The sequence below is a fragment of the Fusarium vanettenii genome (assembly GCF_000151355.1).
Source record: "Fusarium vanettenii 77-13-4 chromosome 3 genomic scaffold NECHAsca_2_chr3_3_0, whole genome shotgun sequence".
NCBI classification, from domain to species: domain Eukaryota; kingdom Fungi; phylum Ascomycota; class Sordariomycetes; order Hypocreales; family Nectriaceae; genus Fusarium; species Fusarium vanettenii.
In genome coordinates, this window is record NW_003315880.1 from 1,930,391 (window position 1) to 1,949,270 (window position 18,880).

General features: G+C 53.8%; 5 protein-coding genes across 5 annotated transcripts; 2 read left to right on the plus strand and 3 right to left on the minus strand.

Annotated features, from left to right (window-relative positions):
• Positions 1 to 1,696: 1,696 nt before the first annotated feature.
• Positions 1,697 to 3,760, plus strand: NECHADRAFT_77848 (uncharacterized protein; the record flags this gene model as incomplete). Its single annotated transcript, XM_003052596.1, has 2 exons — positions 1,697 to 1,742; positions 1,911 to 3,760. 2 exons carry the CDS (start codon positions 1,697 to 1,699, stop codon positions 3,758 to 3,760), a joined length of 1,896 nt encoding a protein of 631 aa, XP_003052642.1.
• An 879-nt stretch (positions 3,761 to 4,639) lies between these two features.
• NECHADRAFT_67443 (uncharacterized protein) lies at positions 4,640 to 6,969 on the minus strand. The gene is made up of 3 exons (XM_003053104.1): positions 6,353 to 6,969; positions 4,951 to 6,160; positions 4,640 to 4,892 (listed from the first exon to the last, which is right to left on the minus strand). Exons 1-3 carry the CDS (start codon positions 6,711 to 6,713, stop codon positions 4,835 to 4,837), a joined length of 1,629 nt encoding a protein of 542 aa, XP_003053150.1. The 5' UTR covers positions 6,714 to 6,969; the 3' UTR covers positions 4,640 to 4,834.
• A 2,182-nt stretch (positions 6,970 to 9,151) lies between these two features.
• NECHADRAFT_59203 (uncharacterized protein) lies at positions 9,152 to 10,924 on the plus strand. The gene is made up of 3 exons (XM_003052597.1): positions 9,152 to 9,913; positions 10,280 to 10,611; positions 10,665 to 10,924. Exons 1-3 carry the CDS (start codon positions 9,901 to 9,903, stop codon positions 10,782 to 10,784), a joined length of 465 nt encoding a protein of 154 aa, XP_003052643.1. The 5' UTR covers positions 9,152 to 9,900; the 3' UTR covers positions 10,785 to 10,924.
• Positions 10,925 to 11,461: 537 nt separating this feature from the next.
• NECHADRAFT_91958 (uncharacterized protein) lies at positions 11,462 to 13,200 on the minus strand (the record flags this gene model as incomplete). The annotated part of the gene is made up of 2 exons (XM_003053105.1): positions 11,462 to 11,481; positions 11,517 to 13,200. 2 exons carry the CDS (start codon positions 13,198 to 13,200, stop codon positions 11,462 to 11,464), a joined length of 1,704 nt encoding a protein of 567 aa, XP_003053151.1.
• An 845-nt stretch (positions 13,201 to 14,045) lies between these two features.
• On the minus strand, positions 14,046 to 17,909 carry NECHADRAFT_91959 (uncharacterized protein; the record flags this gene model as incomplete). The annotated part of the gene is made up of 7 exons (XM_003053106.1): positions 14,046 to 14,272; positions 14,331 to 14,645; positions 14,706 to 14,952; positions 15,079 to 16,125; positions 16,303 to 16,435; positions 16,490 to 17,212; positions 17,263 to 17,909. 7 exons carry the CDS (start codon positions 17,907 to 17,909, stop codon positions 14,046 to 14,048), a joined length of 3,339 nt encoding a protein of 1,112 aa, XP_003053152.1.
• Between the last annotated feature and the right edge of the window lie 971 nt (positions 17,910 to 18,880).

Genomic DNA, 18,880 nt, shown 5'->3' on the forward strand with positions numbered 1-18,880 from the left:
GAATTTCGCAGCCAGAAGGAGCGACATCGACGGTATTGAAAGCGGGTGCCAGGAGTGTCACACTGTCTACCAGATGCGCACGATGCACACTCCTTGCCAGGGAGACGCCAAGGGCGTCCGCTCATGATTGGCCCCCCAAGTTCTACTTCCCTGCCTATAGGACAGTTGCGGAATTGCTTTTTCTGGCACAGTGTCTATCGCCGATAGCGTCGCCATGCCGCCGTTGTCGTCCCCGGCGCGGTCGTCAAGATATCCGCGCGGGAGCCGCGCCTTGCTTTGCGGCTCTCCCTACGTTACGTCAAGCGTGAGTCGTCGTCGAGTTCTCTCGCCTCCACAGGGCGGGCATCCTCAGCCTGTGCGTGCGTGAACGCAAAGATCCATTAACCGAACCCATGGAAGATGCCCCAAACGCCAACGACACAGACTCATGCTGCGAGACTGGCAGTGGGCGCGCCACTCACGCCCAAAACACAACAGGAATCCCCAAGTTCAGGGCGTCCGCCTCTCAAATGCCGAGGGCCACTTCACCTAAGCAGGGGCGTTGCGCCAACAAGCATATCCCGGGTGCGTCGTGTACCTACTGGATGGAGGCGAGCGCATGCTTGTGCGGACCCCCAACATGCAGCTGCGCTGCGGTGGAGTAGCTGAGGTGGTTGCTTTTGCGAAGGGGAGCATCGATGAATGGCATGGCGATGGGAAATTGAACAAGCAGGGCTGGTTTGTGCGTCTGAAGAGATTGATTTGGGCTGACTGCTTCTGCGGGTAGATGCAAGCCACTCCATGGCGAGGGCCAAGGGCTCGGGGCCCAAAGCAAGAGAGGGCGACTTATGGGTGGATGGTCTCATCTGTCGCGTTGCTCGACGAGGCTCCAGGATAGTGTGATGGTTGACAAGGTACGTGCATATGGATGGTCCGTGGTCTCCCAGACAAGCATCAAGACTCGCATCGCAGTACGGAGTACACTCCCCAGCCGCCAGATTGAGCTCTTGAAGTGATTTGCTCGTCCCTCCCGGTCACTGTTTGTTCAGCAGGAATGCCCACCGGACCGGTCAGGTAAGATCACGGGTTTGTCTGTGGTGGCATCATGCCTGCTAGCTTCTGCTTGAAGACGACCAGGCTGAAGGGCATGGACAAGCCGCATCGTGATGGGAACTGCCGCTTCGCGGATCATCGGTGCGCGGCTATCGACCAAGTTGCGGCTGTTGCGGCTGTTGCTGCGTCTAGCGAGTGCTCTGAAGGGTGAATGGCTTGGTGGCTGGTGGTGAGCTGACAGCGCAAGATGCGATTAGAATGGCTCTAAAGAAATGACATTCTGCCGATCAGTGCATCCCAAGCTACCAAGCTTATGTCAATCGGCACCAGGAGCGTTTCGGTGGTGGGCACACGACTCCCTCCCCTGGCTCGAATCGCTGGCCCCGGTCAAGTCAAGAGCAGATCTCGACGTCGTTTGCCGGTTCGGACTTTGATCAACGATCAAGAATGAGAAATATGCCGCGCCTAGATGGATGATTACTACCCTCCATGATTGAATCCTTGCCCCAATTCCCGTCGATTCAGTTCAATTGATGCGTCACACTTGATGAATTGCCGCTGACGGTTTTGTAGGATCTGGCTTGATATCAACATCAAGTCCTTTTCCTTGTGCAATACGACTGCTCAGTCTCTAGTACACAGTAGACTCTGTCGTTCCCACTCAATGCCCGAGCAGCCTGGCTCTTCACCGACCACCTACAACCCGGGAGGTGTGGTGATGCTATTCCCAGCCTTGGCCAGGATGCTGCCGACATTCTGCTACACCAAAGCTGCAGCCATCACGGCCGCCCGGCCTATGTGTGCTTGATATGCTCCAAACAACTCCATCTAGCCGCCTTGCCCATGACCTCGCCACTCCTCCTGCATGCAACATACAGGGAGACAGGATGATGCTCTCGAAAACACCGTCACGTGTCGCTTCCCCGCGAGACCGACACTTCATCTCCAGCGAGATGCTCAAATATCATCCGATGCGTTACAGACCTTACTTGGTCCTTTACACACTGGATCCGTTACTACAGCACCTAGACTACGTCGACGAAATATGGAGTATCTTCCTCAAGAGATTCACAACGAGATTGGAGCTTTGTTCGCCGATTTGTCTGAGAGTTGGAGATCCGTGCCCCGGTCCGGTCCGGCCGCGAGACGGCATACCCTGGCAACCATCTCCCGTCCATGGCAGGAGGCTATCGAGAGACAGACATTTCGCCAGCTTCGTCTGAAAAGCACCGATCTCGACGGTTTCGAGAAGATTGTCAGAGGCAGCCGCCGCCGCTACCTCGGTACCATCTTGTACACCATCATCCTCCCAGAGTACGATACGGACGCTCGGGGCCGGTTTGAGCGTGAGCCGGACCGGCGAGCCAACGATGAGGTCTTTACCAAGGCATTGAGCGATCTCTTCGGTATTCTGAAGACATGGGACGATGAGATAGCTGGAAAAGAACACCCATACTGCATTCGGCTCGAGATTGAGGCCATCTACTCGCCCTCTGATGACCAGAACCTCAATGCCGGACTTCGAGTTCCGGGTCGTGTCACCAGCCTGGAGCCAGTCGAGCCTGGCAACGAGGGTGACGTTGCTCATCGGGACCTTCAAGACCGTCGATTCCAGTACTCTTATCTTGCTCTGCTTCGGCCTGAAGAGCTTCCTATAGTCACCTCCCTTGTTGCTTTCACCACTCGTGCAACCAAGAGGCCGCTTGCTCCGAAGACGGCCATCGACATTGCAGCAAAGTTGCCAAACCTGCGGAAGGGCAGCTGGTTCATGAGTGATACAGAACGACGCTATCCAGTTTTGCGTCGGTCTCAGCGGCATGAACTTGCCAATTCTATCCGGGATTCACTGCCCGGCGCTACCAGTTTGAGAACACTTGAAGTCTGCATGCGCCAGGAGCTCCTCTGGAACCATGCGTGGCATCCAGCAGACTTGACGTCCTCAGACACGGCCTCTGACACTCTGTGCGGCGCCATTCGCGAGGCCACGGGCAGCCTCAAGGCCTTGACGAACCTCACCATCACGGGTTGCCTTGATCAGTCTCTCTTCTGGCCTAGCCCTACTGCTCATCTCCCGGAACCTTTCTGGCAGAACCTGGAGTGCCTCGATCTTCAGTTTGACATGACTACTCCTTCTAGAGGTTGGTACTTCAAGGCACGTACCCCTGCCGAGCACATCGATGCCCCGGCTGCTTTGGGCTCGGATTCTCTGCTACCTCCTGGGTACGGACAGAGTGAAGAAGAAGATATGGTTGCAGCACTTCAGTATTCAGACTCAGAGAACCAGCGACGGTCGGGTGACTCGATGTGTCTGTTCCGCTGGGTGCCGGATGAGACGACCATTATGCCCCTGATTGAGGCCTTTGGACGAGCGTGCGCTCAGATGCCCGCGCTGAGAATTGCCTCCCTCACGACGACAATCCAGGTGCCACTCCAAGTCCATCAATGGCGCAGCGTGCCTGTACGGTCTCCCTGGGGCGTGTCGTACGCTGCTCCCAGAGCCGAGTTCTCCCGGCAGTGGCAGCTTGACCCTGCATTCCGTGAGAATATCCACCAACGGAGGATCTTTTGGGATGTCAAGGACTGGCTTCCGGGCAGCCATCTACGAAGAGTAATGAGCGAGATTGGGCGAGACCGGCACGGTGATGAGTTGGTCGAGAAGCACGTCGATTTCTGGGCAGCCGTTATGAAGCCGCGAGAGTTGGCGCGGTTCAGGTGCTCTTACTGGTGAGGGTCCACCTGAGTGAAGGTAAAGTAATGATTTTAAAGTACTATCATGGTGGTGCAGCTGTGTGTTGGCATTGGCTGTTGCTGCGCCGTGGAGTTTATTGGTAAGGACGTTATGCTTGATGTTGGAATGACACCCGCCTCTCTTTTGTTGCTCACGCCGATCACTGCTCTCCTATGTTACTTTTCTTGGTATGCCTTTGGGACTAGGTTCAGGCTCTCTATCTTTTGTTGCTCGGGCTCTTCGCACTTTTTTAGTTCATCGTTCAGTATAGGCTCTTCTGGATGATCCAGATTGATGCCTTGAAAGGAGTCAATCAATGGGCACCATGCAGATTTCAATACGTATTCTTAGGCCACTGAACTAGGCACTATCGTGCAGAATAGTATTATTCCCCCAAACTGACATGTAAATGTTGTATTCGTGGCTGGGCTTGATTAGATGAAGTATGAGTCGTGGCTTGAGGTCTAGGGTAGGAGGACACCGTTCTCAAGCTCTGGAGCCCTGCGCTCTTTGGTGATATTAAGGGTTCTCTTTCGAATTTAATAGGTTGTTTATACTTGACAGGTAGGTTGGTAGTCGGTGCTGCCTCCCTATGTGCGATTGTTATATAATGGCTGGAGTTGTCGATGAAGCCTGAGTATTATCAAGCATCACCAGTTGCCTACGCAACTTCGGATTCGGCCAGAATCTATTATCTAGATCCACAACGACAACATCCAAATGCCGGCGCATTATGCTAACAAAGATCTGGTAGATAGCTGGCAGGCGCAATGAGGTGAACCCACCAGGAACCTATGCGTGAGAGATCTTAGATGTCACTGGCTCTATTCCATGGCAGGGGAATAATGTCAAGAAGATAAACCGCTGAGACAATTCCTTGATCCACATATTGACTTGATAAAGCATTAACTCCATTTTGTCGCAGTTCGACTGCCCAACTATGGTGATATAATAACAAATGATATCATTACCCGGGACCATGACGCATCAAAGGCCGTCGTTATCCAAACATACAATCATGAAACGCTCCCAATTTCAGTTCAGGCATACTTTTTCCCACATGTTCCGATTCATTTACAGCTTGGAAGCAGGGCTGGGGGGACCAGCCTGGGTGATCTCGTTGTAGAGGAGACTGGATTATTGTTAGTAATTTGATCTGTGTAAAATTCTGTTGAGTGGGATAAACTTACGTAGTGAGGAAGTCGGCGTAGTCCTCGCCAGTGACCTGGCCAGAGAAGTACTGAGCAGCGAGGTGGAACTTGTTGCCCTTGGGACCGGCGGCAGCGAGCTGGTCGGCAGACTCCTTGAGCAGCTTCAGGGCGTAAGCCTTGTCGACACGCTTGCCCTCGGCGGTGGTGACGCCGTGCTTGACCCATTGCCAAAGCTGGCTTCGGGAGACCTCGGCGGTAGCAGCGTCCTCCATGAGGAAGTTGATGGGGACACAGCCGACACCTCGGATCCAGGCCTCCATGTAGCCAAGACCGATGTGGAGGTTCTTCTTGATACCCTCCTCGGTGATGGTACCGGGAACGTTCATGTTGAGCAGATCGTTCTGGCCAATGGTGACATCCTCACGTCGCACGAAGTGCTGGTTAGGAGTAGGCATGTGCTTGTTGAAGATCTCGGTGGCGATGCTGGCGAGAGCGGGGTGGGCAACCCAGGTACCGTCGTGGCCAGCGCGGACCTCACGGAGCTTGTCGGCGCGGACACCCTCCATGGCCTTGTCGTTGGCGGCAGGGTCGTTCTTGATGGGGATCTGAGCAGCCATGCCACCCATGGCGTGGACACCACGCTTATGGCAGGTCTGGATGAGGAGCTTGACGTAGGCGTCCATGAAGGGAACAGTCATGGTGACGGCGGATCGGTCAGGGAGGACGAAGTTGGCGTTGTTGCGGAACTTCTTGATGACGCTGAAGATGTAGTCCCATCGGCCACAGTTGAGACCAGAGCTGTGGTCGCGGAGCTCGTAGATGATCTCGTCCATCTCAAAGGCGGCAAGGATGGTCTCGATCAGGACGGTACCACGGATGATGCCGCGGGGGATGCCAATGTAGTCCTGGGCAAGGTTGAAGGCGTCGTTCCAGAGACGAGCCTCGAGGTGGCTCTCCATCTTGGGGAGGTAGAAGTAAGGACCGAAGCCCTGGCGCTGGGTCTCGATAGCATTGTGGAAGAAGTAGAGACCAAAGTCGAAGAGGGAACCAGAGATGGGCTCGCCATCAACGGTGAGATGCTTCTCCTCGAGGTGCCAGCCACGGGGACGGACAATGAGGGTAGGGAGCTTGCGGTCAGTTCGGAGCTTGTACTCCTTGGGGCCCTGCTTAAAGTCGACCTGACGACGGTTGGCATCGTAGAGGTTGACCTGGCCGTTGATCATGTTGTCCCATGTGGGGGCGCTGGAATCTGGAGATGGGGCCCATGTTAGCGGATCCGATGCATTTGCTTGCATGTGATGTCATTTTTCCAAAGTCATGATGGTTCGCTTTGGCGGAGATGAATACCCGAGAGATTGCAACCTCGGCATAAGCAGAAACATCGCAATTGAACCAATGACACCCAATTGAATGCAGATAATAAAAAGACAGCTAAACTTACCCTCGAAATCGGCCATGTAAGTGTAGACGTCGGCGTTCAGGGCGTTAACGACCATCTTGCGGTCGGTGGGGCCGGTGATCTCGACGCGGCGGTCGACCAGACCCGGGGCCGGGGGAGCTCCCTTCCATGTGGGGTTCTCACGGATGTGCTTGGTCTCGGGGAGGAAGTCGGGCAGAACGCCCCGGTCAAGCTCGGCCTGGCGGACCTTGCGGCGCTCGAGGAGGGCCTTGCGTCGGTCGTTGAAGGAGCGGTGCAGGAGGGCGAGGAAGGCGAGGGCCTCGGGGGTGAGGATCTTGCGGTGGACATCGTCGACCTTGCCGAGGACGGAGACGCCCTGGAGGATGGAGTCGGTAGAAGCCATTGTGATTGTTGAGATTGGTATTTGATGAGAGGATGAGATGGGAGGACGGTGGAAGTCTCTTGTATATATAGACTTTCACGTGTCGGCGATCAGGATATGACGCGGGCTCCGGCTATGAAACGCCAATGGGAGGAGGAATTCTCTGTCGGTAACGGGCAAACTCTGTCAAGATGAGATGTAGTAGTCGTTATGTCAAGGGGGTATAATGCAAGCTTTGGCTGAAGATGATGGGCAGCCAGAGGTGATGAAGTCAAAGAGGTCTGAAGTAAGAGAAGGAGGAATTGAGACGACAGGCTCCCCGGGACTGGGCTATTATATAGAAAGTCTGAACTGAAGCGAAGCGTAGCAGTAGCAGTAGCAGTTGGCTCTGCCGCACATCAAATTCCTAAAGGCGTAAATGGGCCTCGGACTACGACCGAGAAGGCAGGCCGCGACCGAGTCACGGGCGCTCGCCGGGCCTGGGGAAGGGGAACCAAGAAGGAATCCGGCATCCAACCCCAAAACGTTTCCCCACGAGCGAGCGGCGACAAGCCAAGCATGGCCCCAGGACCCAGGGAGGGTGTGCGCGGGAATCAGCCGCCCATGCAAGGCCGAGACTGACTATGGCCGTCTTGGATGTCAAGGTGAAGGTTCTTGTAGATAGGATCGAGACGTCGGTTTGTCAATTGCACAGACTTGCTGGTCCATGACCGTCTATGCCAGCTGTCTTGTCATTCTCAACTGCCAGAGCATTGTAATACAAAGCCTCTACTTCATCTGGAACCACTTCGTCCACGGTAGAGGCGTAGCCAATTCCTCACGGCCATCGTCCGTGCCTTTGCTCGGTAGCCATCGGCCTGGCTCGGGTGGATGGAGCAAAGCTCTCAGCATCGAGGTAAGGAAAAAAAAGAGAGGGCCTGACGCTAAAACGGTTCAAGGTGAGCAGAAGCTGCGGAGAACGAATGACGGAGGTTGAGCGAGAGGGAGAAGCATGTGCGCTGCGGGCAGTTCCCATGTGGGTTTTTAGTGGATACACAGGGGGGAAGCCGCAGCTGGGGGCGTTGAGTGCCGCAGCTGTAGGTGCCACACAGAGCAAACCTCGCAGAGGGAAGGTGTCATGGTACTTGATGTGGCGGATGAGTACTTTCCCCCCGGTACACCACACCCTGCATGATCATGTATCCTTTCCCAAGATCTTGTACACTTGGGGTAATTGCCCACCTCTCCAACACCAAAACCCGTTCCCCAGAGAACCCTGGGAAAGAAGTTGGCTGGTTTCAACTGGCCCAAGCTCGGACGAAGGCCGAGAAGGTCTGCGCTGCGCTGCATCATGGTTGATTCTTTCGACGCCTCCATCTCAGATGCCCCAGACCCAGACCTCGGCTCCGGTTACGTACTTTGCCTGTTCCTGACAATGTGGCATCTGCTTCCGTCTAGGGGAGCATTGGCGGCTCTCTCTCTTGCATGCTTATCGACGGCTTCGGCTGAGCCGCGCTGGGGTTTCGGTCTTTTCCTCCGAACCTCTTTTGTTGGACTTGATATTTGTCTTTGTTGCTTCTTCTCTGGACGATGCAACATATTTCAAACTTCGAAGTATTTTCTACATGTGTTATCGAAAGGATTATACACATACTGCATGATATCTGCCTTGAAGGAAGGTATACAGTTGATCAAGCGGGCCATGAAGTCTCAAGTTTGACGTTTCGACAGCCAAGGTCAGATCTCGGTGAAGGTACGTACCTCCGGACCCAAGCGCCGGCAGAGCATCCGATCTGCCGACCTAGAAGCCGAGGCAGCTTCAATTACCGCCACCTTCGGGGGAATCCTCCGAAGCCAGGCTCCGGAGTATCGCCGCCTCGGATCCGACCTTTGCTTGGACATCGCCGCAGACCGTGAACCGCGCAGTTCTTTACTGAGAGCTGTCTGACCTTTACTATCCGCCCATGTCCATCCGTTCAAGACCGGCCGGCCGTCTATATCCGAATGGAACAAAGGCTCGGAACTAGTTAATTGCTCAAGGAACTTGATCTCTCTGATCTTTATCCGTCTGTTTGCCATCTCAAAACCAAGCGTGATGTCCAAGTAGTTCAACATGGCGCTCATGTTGCAGTTGCAGTTGCAGTACTTGTTGATTCAAGATACTGTAGAATAGAACTCAAGGCAAGCCAAACAAGAAAGCAAGAAAGAAGGATGGTTGTCTGAGATATACTTGCAATGGAATCATGATGTTGAATGCAAGATCGGACATGTGAATTTATTCATTAGTTTGACAAACTCTTGCTTGCACAAGTGACGCTTGGCATTCGGCACTTGCTTGCTGACGCTTTTGCACACATCCTGTGACATTTGATGTTACGCATGGTGTTGCATTTCTAGCACATGTATGCAAGTTGGCTCCCCTGCTACCATCCTTTTGACAAAAACATCCTCTTGCCGGGGCAGGATTCGAACCTTCAACCTGGAAAGTCTCAGACAGAAAGGGCAGGAGATCCAGCTGGACCAGACCAATCATACAAATAGCGGCTTTCAGCCAATGAAACCACAGAATGGCACCCCACAGACTGATCCTTCTTGAGCTCACAGCTTGCCTGGAGCTTTTGTTGGACGCACGTATGAGCATGAGCTTTAGCAAGCTACAAGTCAATATGACTGACTCCAATTCAGATAGCCAATACTTACAACCATGATTTCCAGCCATTCTTTACTTATCTGAACCCCTCAAGAGCAACACTGGTCAAAAAAAAAAAAAACCATCTCCGAGGATCGGCTCTGTGCTGTGCTGTAACCGCTGAGACGCTTACAATGACGCAATTAATTTGTCAGCACCTAAGAATGACGATGGGTGACGAAGGTGGGGGGCTGCCTCTGCTGTCTACCCCACCTCGGCATCGCGAGCTCCCAAACAGCTTGCGAGGAAGCTCTGCCATGTCGTAGGGGGATTGGCTGTGGGCATTGAGGAGAGGGGCCAGATTCCCGATTGAGCCATGTTCATTGGAACCCTGGGAGAGTGGGAGTGAGAAGTAGCGAAGGCCGAGTCGAGGAGTGGAAGTTCGGACTTTTGTGCAATTCCATTCCGAGGTCCCCTCTTCAAGACTTGCTTCTGCCCCTCTCTCGAACCCTCTTTTGCTTCATTCTTGAACAGCTTCATCCAAAACAAACAACAAACCAGATACCCAATCCTCATCAAAAACAGAGAAAATCAGTCAAAATGGTCAAGGCTGGTAAGTGTGCATCCAGGAGAGCATGGTCCCCTTTTTATAGACGCGAGATCGCTGCGGGCTTGGGAGCAAAGGAGGGGTTTCGAGCTGGTTTGAGCGGGTTTTCTTGTCGAGTCGTGTCGTGTCGTCCAACGGGATGACGAATGTCACCCCGAAACGGCGCGTCTACCCTGATGGCTACGGCTCAGCCCTATCTATGGATGCTGGAAGGCTTCCAGAAGGGATGATTGACGACTCGGCGAGTCCCTTGATGGACTCTCTGGACCTTGATGGCTTGCCGCATGGCCAGGGAGGGCACCTGTCTGGCTTATCCATCTCGCGCCTTGCATCACATTGCATCAACAGCTCGCTAACATTGGTACTTTACAGTCAGCGTTATCCGTGGTGACTCCAAGGTCTCGGGCACCGTCGTCTTCGAGCAAGAGTCCGAGTCTGCCCCTACCACCATCACCTGGGACATCACCGGCAACGACCCCAACGCCAAGCGGGGCTTCCACATCCACACTTTCGGTGACAACACCAACGGCTGCACCTCTGCCGGCCCTCACTTCAACCCTCACCAGAAGACCCACGGTGCTCCCACCGACGAGGCCCGCCACGTTGGCGATCTCGGCAACATCGAGACCGATGGTCAGGGCAACGCCAAGGGCTCTACCACCGACTCCCTGGTCAAGCTGATCGGCCCCCACAGCATCATCGGCGTAAGATATATATACCCCCTGTTCCTCTCGAGCATGACTGACAAGGCTGTTAGCGAACCGTCGTTGTCCACGCCGGCACCGACGATCTCGGCAAGGGTGACAACGAGGAGTCCCTCAAGACTGGCAACGCTGGTCCCCGACCTGCTTGCGGTGTCATTGGTATCTCTAACTAAGGATAGAAAGAGTAATGAACTGGGTTAGTTGAATCAAAAGGCGGCAATCGATACATGGCGAAAAAGCACACCGATGAGAGGATGAAGGTGGAAATATGACCTTCCATAGCTGCAATGAAATCGAGCCAGAATCAGCAACCATAACAAAGCATCTTATGGAGCTTTTTAGTCTACGTGAAGAACCTGCCTGTCCTAGTCTAGGGCCCTATGTTTCCCCACGGGGTACGTTTGGGCCCGAGATACCTGGAGTGGAACGATTTCTTTGTGGGGTTGCTGTTGAGATGCACCATTGATCAGCAACCTCATGAGTCGTAAACTGACGTTGATAAAGTGCTATTTACAGCTATTAAACTAACCCAAGCCAACCAGTTGGCCGTCCCCCTGGAACTGACCTGGCCACCACCACACACATTGTCTTGTCACGAGCCACCGGAGCATGTGTTTTCTCCAACCCTTGTCTTTCCACCGGCTTTGGTGTTGTGGTATGGGCAATGAAGGAGTATTCCACTCGGCCTTCCACAGATTCTGACATCTGCGTGATGGATATGCCCTCGGGAGATACCGAGACAGAGTCAACAGTGATCTCCAGCTGAGGATCGACTGATGTTGCTCCCTCAACAACTATAAGACCTGAGACCTTGACTTGAAGCGTCTCGCCGTCGGATTCCGGAATGGCCTCAAGAGTTTCGATCCTCAACTCCGGACGCGAAGCTGTGGACAACCCCCCCTGACTCAACAGCAAGATAGTGTCAGAGTCAAGAGCAGGCGTGTGTCGAGGAGCAACACGATGTCTCGTCGCAGCCTCAAAGGCATTGGCCCACTTGAGCAGCTTGACATCGTCATAGGCTCGACCAGCAAAGGTGAGGTTCATAGGCACGCCCTTTTCCGGCATGACACCCATGGGAACCGAGACCGAGGGTATCCCAAGGTGCCTCATCGCCCGGTTTCCATTGCTATAGTAGACCCCATTCCGCCACGCCAGCTTCGCGCCCTCAAAGCTCGAGTCTGCGTCTGCGGGCCCTACATCACCGGCTGCCGGGAAGACGACGCAGTCACAGCCGAGCACTGTCAGCCAGTCTTCCAGGAGGTGTTTGCGCATGCCTTCCAGAGCTATAACAGCTTCTGTTAGACCTGGAATCTCCCAGAAGGTGGTGCTCTTGGTGTATTCGACTAGTTTGTGATACTGGATTGCGTTGGCGTGCTCAAAGTACTTCATCTCTGGCGCTGTCCGTAGATAGTCTGGGTAGATGGTCAACGGATCGATAGAAGAAAGGTCAGAAATCGTATCGTTCTTGAACCCCTTTATGAAGTCGTTCCAAGCGTGAGAAATCATGGCGCTTCTCTCCATCGCGTTCCACCCCTTAGGCCGTCTGGGGCAGTCATTGGGGAGTAGATGATCGTTTTCGTACGCCGTCATGGCTGGAAAGTCTGCAACAGGAACCATCTCGGCCCCTAGGCCTTCGAGATCTTTCCTAGCTTGGTCCCAGAGCTTGATGGTTTCTGGGCTCACATCCACCGGTCGTGCCCCTGCTGGTGGAGGACCTCCTAGGAAGATCTCAGGGACTGCAATTCGAAGGCCGGCCAGGGACTTGAACGCTGAGATCTCCTTGAAACTGCTCGGTTTGTCCAGCCAGGGCTTCTGAACTTCGATGATAGTCTGCTCGCGCCAAAAGTCACCCTCGGCCACGGGATCAACAGCCGCAATAACATCAAGCAAGTAGAGCAGATCCCTCATGGTCCTCGTGTGAGGCACAGGAACATCGCAAGCCGGATATAGAGGCCATGTACCCCGGATAGATAAGAAGCCTCTCGACGGTGTATAAGCAACGAGGGCATTGTTGGACGCGGGCGATCTACCTGACGAGACGGTCTCACCACCCATACCAAATGCCGCAAAGGAAGCAGCCACAGAGACGGCAGAACCGTTGGACGATCCCGAAGCAAAAGCCGCGGCTAGATATTCTGGGTTGTAAGGATTCTCAGCCCGGCCGTAGATACCTCTCTGCATACCGCCGCATGCTACAGCCGGCATATTGGTACGGCCGACTAAAACACCACCCGCCTTCCGGATGATCTGAACAAGAAAGGCATCTTCGTTGGCGATGAGGTCTTTGAAAGCCGGAGACCCTGCGGCAGCTGTCATGCCTTTGACTTTGTAGCTATCCTTGACTGTAAAGGGGATGCCCTCAAGGGCGCCAACGGGGGTGCCTGAAGCACGCCTGTCGTCAGACTGGGCAGCTTCCTCGAAGATGTCGTTGTTGAGTATGGGGAGGGAGTTTAGAGCAAGGCCGCGGCAGTCATAGGTGCTAATTCGTGCGAGATACCGCGCGACTAGGTCGACGCTGGTCAAGGAGCCGGACTGCAGTGCATCTTGGAGTTCTTCGATTGAGGCATCGACGAGGTTGAGTGTGGCCATTGTTGATGAAGGATTCAAGTTGAATAACAAACTGATTGGGCTTAATATTTGCCTGGGAATTTATTCATGTCCCGAAAATGGCGTCTGAGATGGAGTGTTAAGAGATGAGTCTGCCCCTTTGGAGTTATATAGGTACTGAACACCACCTGGGCTGGTGTAAGTGGTTGAGATAACTAACAGAGAGTATCCACAAATACCACGCCCTTTGTGTTGTGACAATAATGGGCGCCTCTTGCATGCAGTCAGAGGCCAATCAGAAGTTACATGTCATGGCATGAGCCTAGTGTCGCTTCAACATTCCTCATACAGAACCTCCGACGGCATCATGTCAACCACACCAGCAGAATCAACCAACTAGACTGCAAATGCTCATTTAAATGCTTCCCTCCCTATCAGATAGAACCTCGTGCTCCCTAAAGCCGTGGCAGAATTAACTAATTATCAACTGTTGAGAAATAAACCAGTCCAGTCCATGAACCCGAAGTAGGCCAACGAGCCGAATAATAAGACATGCTGCTCTCTATCCCCAAGCTGCCTCTGTTACATCTGCTTTTGACTCTGCCGACTCCCTCTGCCCCTTCAAGCACTATTCGCCTCCTCAAAACCGACCGTGAAAGACATGCCTTTGCACTCCAGACCCCGAACCAGAACCCAAACCGAAAAAGAGCAATCGTCTCATACATCCAACTCCTACAGCACCCTGTACATGATGCCTTTGTGAATACAATTCCCTGACAGTCTGATGATACTGACGAGGCATGTCGGTCAGAATCTTGACACACCTCGTCCCTCTAACTTTTCCTCTTGTTGTCGACTGGACAATAAGAGCTTGGATGACCGCAGCTCTAACTTCCCGAGTTGAGCGTCTTGATCATCATCTTTTGCTTGTTCCTGTCCGCAACAAGCAGACCCCGGGTCTCAAAGATCAATCCCATCGTATCCACGACCCTGTGGAAGCTGCTTGCCGCACCCCGCTCTTGGGTAAATCGGATGATGCTGAGCGGTTGCTTCTTACCATGCTCAATCACCATCATCACCTCGGCAGCGAATGACACTTCCTTCAGGTTGAGATCTGCATCCATCACGTTAGCATTTGTATCTGTCACCGTCTTGTCCTTGGTCACACTTACAGTTCTTAGCCGCAACCCGTGCAAAGACAATGTTTCGTTGCTTGTCCACCTGGATGCCTCGAATGCCATACTTGCGCCACTCCCGCAGGAGGATAGTAACCTCTTGTCGTGCTCGCTTTCTCGAGATGGCCATGCAAAGGTGGCTCATGGCTGGCTTGACTCGGAATAGTCGTGCCAGCCAATTCTGCTTCACCTCGATATTACGAACTGGCCCAGAGCCAGATTCGTGCCATTTGGGCTGCGGTGCCTTGAAATGGTTGGTTTCATTGCTCACGGCAAGTACATCCGTAGTTGAAGGTTCTCTGTCATCGGGTCCTGTTGCCAAGGTTAGATCATCAATCTGCTGTTGTTTTGTCAACTCGAGGCATGACTCACCACCGATAGACATGATCGAGTCTCTCTGCTTGTTGCTCTTCCAGAAGCTGAAGCTGAATGTCTTCTTCTTGGCAGGAGCTTCAGTCGAGGTGGAATCGCTTCGTTTACCGTCGCTAGTGGTCATGTACGAGTTGCAATCCTGCCATTCCGCTGACTCCCGGCTATGTTCTGATCCGACCTTGGAAGACCTCTTGAACCAAGACGACTTCTTCTTCTTCATCACCACTTGGACATCGTATGACGAGGGCTCCAGAAGTGTTGTCGTTGTAGGACCATCGCTTCCCGAGCTATGAGGTGCGTCAAGTTCTCCACGGTGGTTCTGGCTGAGGGCTTGATGTTGTCCTTGTCCTTCCTCGGTCTTCTTCTTCCTCACGTTGAGTGGCTCGGGAATCTTGACGGGGCTCTGGTCGCTTGGCGAGTGCACGACACGGATGCTGTTTTCGACTCTGCTCAGGTATTCCATGCCGCGATCCTTATGGCCTCCGTTCCTGGTTGGAGTGTGTGGAGGCGCTGACACGATACGAGCTTTGTCGTTGGAAGCCCCAGCCTCGTTGATTGATGGCAGACCAGCCGACTTCTTGTGTCTCTGAGAGTAAGTTGGTGCTGAAACAACTCGCCGCTCGGCGTGTCTGGTAAGCACAACTGGCTGTGCCACCTTGACTTGGTCTGCTCGCAGCTCCTCAAGGTGCGAGTCCCCTGTAGTCGGGCGAGATCCCATGGGCGTTGGTGCTAGCGAGCTGCCATCGTATTCGTCCATCGGGGATGGCAGAGGAGGTAGCGGGCGAGTACTGTAAGACTTGTTCACATCGTCCAGCTCCGTGATTGAGCCACCTGGAGTATCGATCGTCAACGAGAACGGCGTCGACTCATAGGTAGTCCGGTCTGGCTCAGTGAGAGAACCGGCGATGGAGTCCTCCTCCATGAGTGAACTCTTGAAAGCCTCATCGCAGTCCTTGGCAATGTTGCTACTGAAATGCCGCAGCTCTTCCTTGAAGATCTCTGACGCATATCTCGATCCAATTGCGGTCTCAACACTAGCCCGAGGGGTGGCTTGAGGATCTGGCTGGCGTGTCGGCTTGGGTAGCATGCCACTGGGCAGGCTTGGAACTTCAGGTGTCTGTGATCGAACCATTTCTAGTTGGTAGGTCGATCCCTGCTCAGTCACGTATGGCGGCGTGGCAACGTTACGGTTCCTGGTGGTCGAGGTCGACCGCTTCCGCACGTGGGTAAAGTCGACACCTCGTTTGTGTCGTAGGCTGTGTGCGATGGGAGTTCCCTGTCGGCTGCTGTGGAGAGACGACATTGAGCCCCGAGAAGACTGAAGGCGACCTGTAGTAGAGTTCCGGACTGAAGCCATCCGCCCACGACGTGCATTTGAACCACTTCGAAGCCTTGAGGCCTGGCTGGCGTAGGAACCCGTCTGAGCGTGACGGTGAATGCTTGTCCTTGACTGACTGGAGTGTAGCACGGCACTCTCTTGAGGTGGCCCATAATCGGCTCCAGCCTCGGGTTCGGCAGCATTCGAGATGACGGTGAACCGCGATATGGAACGCCCGTGACCATTGCCGCGCGGCTGGGAAAATTGGCGGGTGGATACACGCTTCTTCCATACGCTGGGCTTCATGTGGTGGTAGTCGCTCATGGAATGAGCCAACTCGGGCTTGAAGTCTTCCAGTTGCTTCTCTCGGTAGTTGTGCAACAACCAGTAGAAGGCTTTCTGATCATTAGGTCTGGGAACGTTAGGTAACGAGACTCTGACCCAATGGATGGCGGCAAACACTTACTCATCGCATGTCAACTTCAGCTTGAGATCACTCTCACTGAACATGTGCCACATGGACCGCAGCTGACGGAGAAGCTGGGGATCCACATCCTTGGCTGGTACCGGGTTGTACTGGAACCCTTTACGTGTGTCGGGCAACTGTTCGTTGAGGTCTCCGAGTTTATCGAGATATGCATACTTCTGAACCAAAGGGTGACGCCAAATCTCCTTGAGGGTGATGCGTCGGTCAGGGTTGACCTGCAGCATACACCGGATGAGGTCCTCTGCCTCAGGGCTCAGGAAACTTGGCATCTCATATTGTCCCTTTTTCGTCCTGTTCATCATGGCGCGAAGATCGGGATCGTCAAAGGGGAGGGTGGCGGAGAGCATGGCGTAGAGAATGACGCCCATGCTCCAAATGTCTGCCCTGTCTCCACGGTACTGTCTGTTCTTGAGAAGTTCGGGTGCTGCATAGTGAGGGCTACCGCAAGCCGTGGCGAGTTGGTGGGTGTCAGTTTGGTGGAGGGCAGCCATGCCGAAATCTGCAATCTTGATCTGGAGATCGGCGCTGATCAAAATGTTCTCGGGCTTAAGGTCTCGATGGCAAATGTTGAACGAGTGACAGTACGAGATGGCGCTGATCATCTGGCGAAAGAAGTAAATCGAGACCTCTTCACTCAACCTCCCCTTCAAGTTGATGAATGTAAACAAGTCTCCTTGGTCGACGTACTCGAGGATGAGATACCTGAGAATGTCAGTATTAGTAGACGCTAGCAATTTATGGAGAGCACCTACACTTCTGAACGATTTTCCCAGATGTCATAGAGCTTCATGATGTTGGGGTGTTCGATGAGTTTGAGGATGGCCACCTCGCGCTCAATAGCCATGGGAACACGCATCTCGCCATCGGCCGGATCAGGAAGGCTGTTGTCCCACTTGCTTAGGGCTGCTAAACTGCTGTCTTGGACGAGGTAGGCCATGCGACGGTTGACAATCTTGACGGCAGCTAGCTGGTTGGTGGCAGTATGGCGGCAGAGCCGTACACGCGCAGATGACCCCTTTCCTAGCGTCTTGCCCAACTGCCACGGGCCGATATGCGTCTTGTAGTTCTTTTTGCTACGGCCGCTGCCTGAAGAGTCGTAGGATGCTGCTGAGTGTCGTCGCTGATCTTCCACATCCTGAGGAGGTTTGAGGGTATCCGGAGCCTGTGTGGTTGGGCCGTTCCGCTGAGCCTGAGCCTGAGCCTGAGCCTGTGGTGGATGTGGTCGACCAGAAAAGTAGGCGGCAGGATGACTGTAGCCTGAGCGAGGAGCACTGTTTCCCTCGGATTGATCGTAACGAGGCTTGTACCGGTGGGAGTCTTGAGCGTGATAGGAAGAGTTGATGCGGTTCGAAGCCTCAGAGAGAGGCGCCCGAACGGTAGAAACCATCGTCTCGGCCATGATGATCGCCGTGGCTGCCGAGTGTAGATCAGAACATAATATTGCCAAAGCCTGAAGAAGATCAAGGCTTGTTCACGTGCGTGAAGAGGAACAGAGAGGAAGCGTGAGTTTGTCTAGGGAACTAGGAACGAGGCCGAGGTTGAAGCAGGCCGAATATCGGTCGGTGCAGAAAAGACAAACAACAAACAACAGATGCGACGAGGAAGGGGGTTAGGTAGGAGAGGGGCGATTAAAGAGAGGGAGACAGAAGAGAAGGCGAGAAACAAAACGAATGTATTGGGCGGGAGAGAACGAGTGGCTGAAGAACCGAGAGCCCACGCGGCGGCGGGAGAAACGAGAGTGAGTGAGTTGGTGAGGAGTCAAAGAGCGTGCGAAACAAACGGGGCGAAAGAGTGAGTGAGGGCCGGCCGATGGGATCGAGCTTGTCGGGCAAGGAATGCAATGGATGCAATGTTTACAGTGTTTGGTGAGGCTGGGTCCAAAGCGCAAATTGAAGGGAGGCGACGTTGCTGGCATTTGACTTGCATATGGCACTGGCGTGCAGCTGCACCTGCCAGTTTGACAGTGCTCAACCCGAGCTGTCGGTGGAGAAGGATTGGATGACGATACCTGGCGAGAACCGACAAGGAGGGGTCCTTGTTGCATTGAGGCATCGTGATGCATTCCAGTTTCGAGGGTCGTGGCCAATGGAGAGATTCATTGAATGCCGCTGTAGGCCTCCCGTAGGCAGGGAGACGATGTATCGTCGAGGACTTGGACTTGATAGATGCGCCATGTCTACCAGAGCCTCGACTCGATATTCGTATCCGAATCATCACTGTGAATGACCGGCCTGGGCTTGAAGTTGAAGATAGCTACACAAGAACTGAGATACAACGGTCCAGATGTATCATTATCACCACTGGGTCTAGACAAGGGAACACAAACAAGGATCTGGCCATCAAGCAAACAAGCACATTCTCACCGGACCC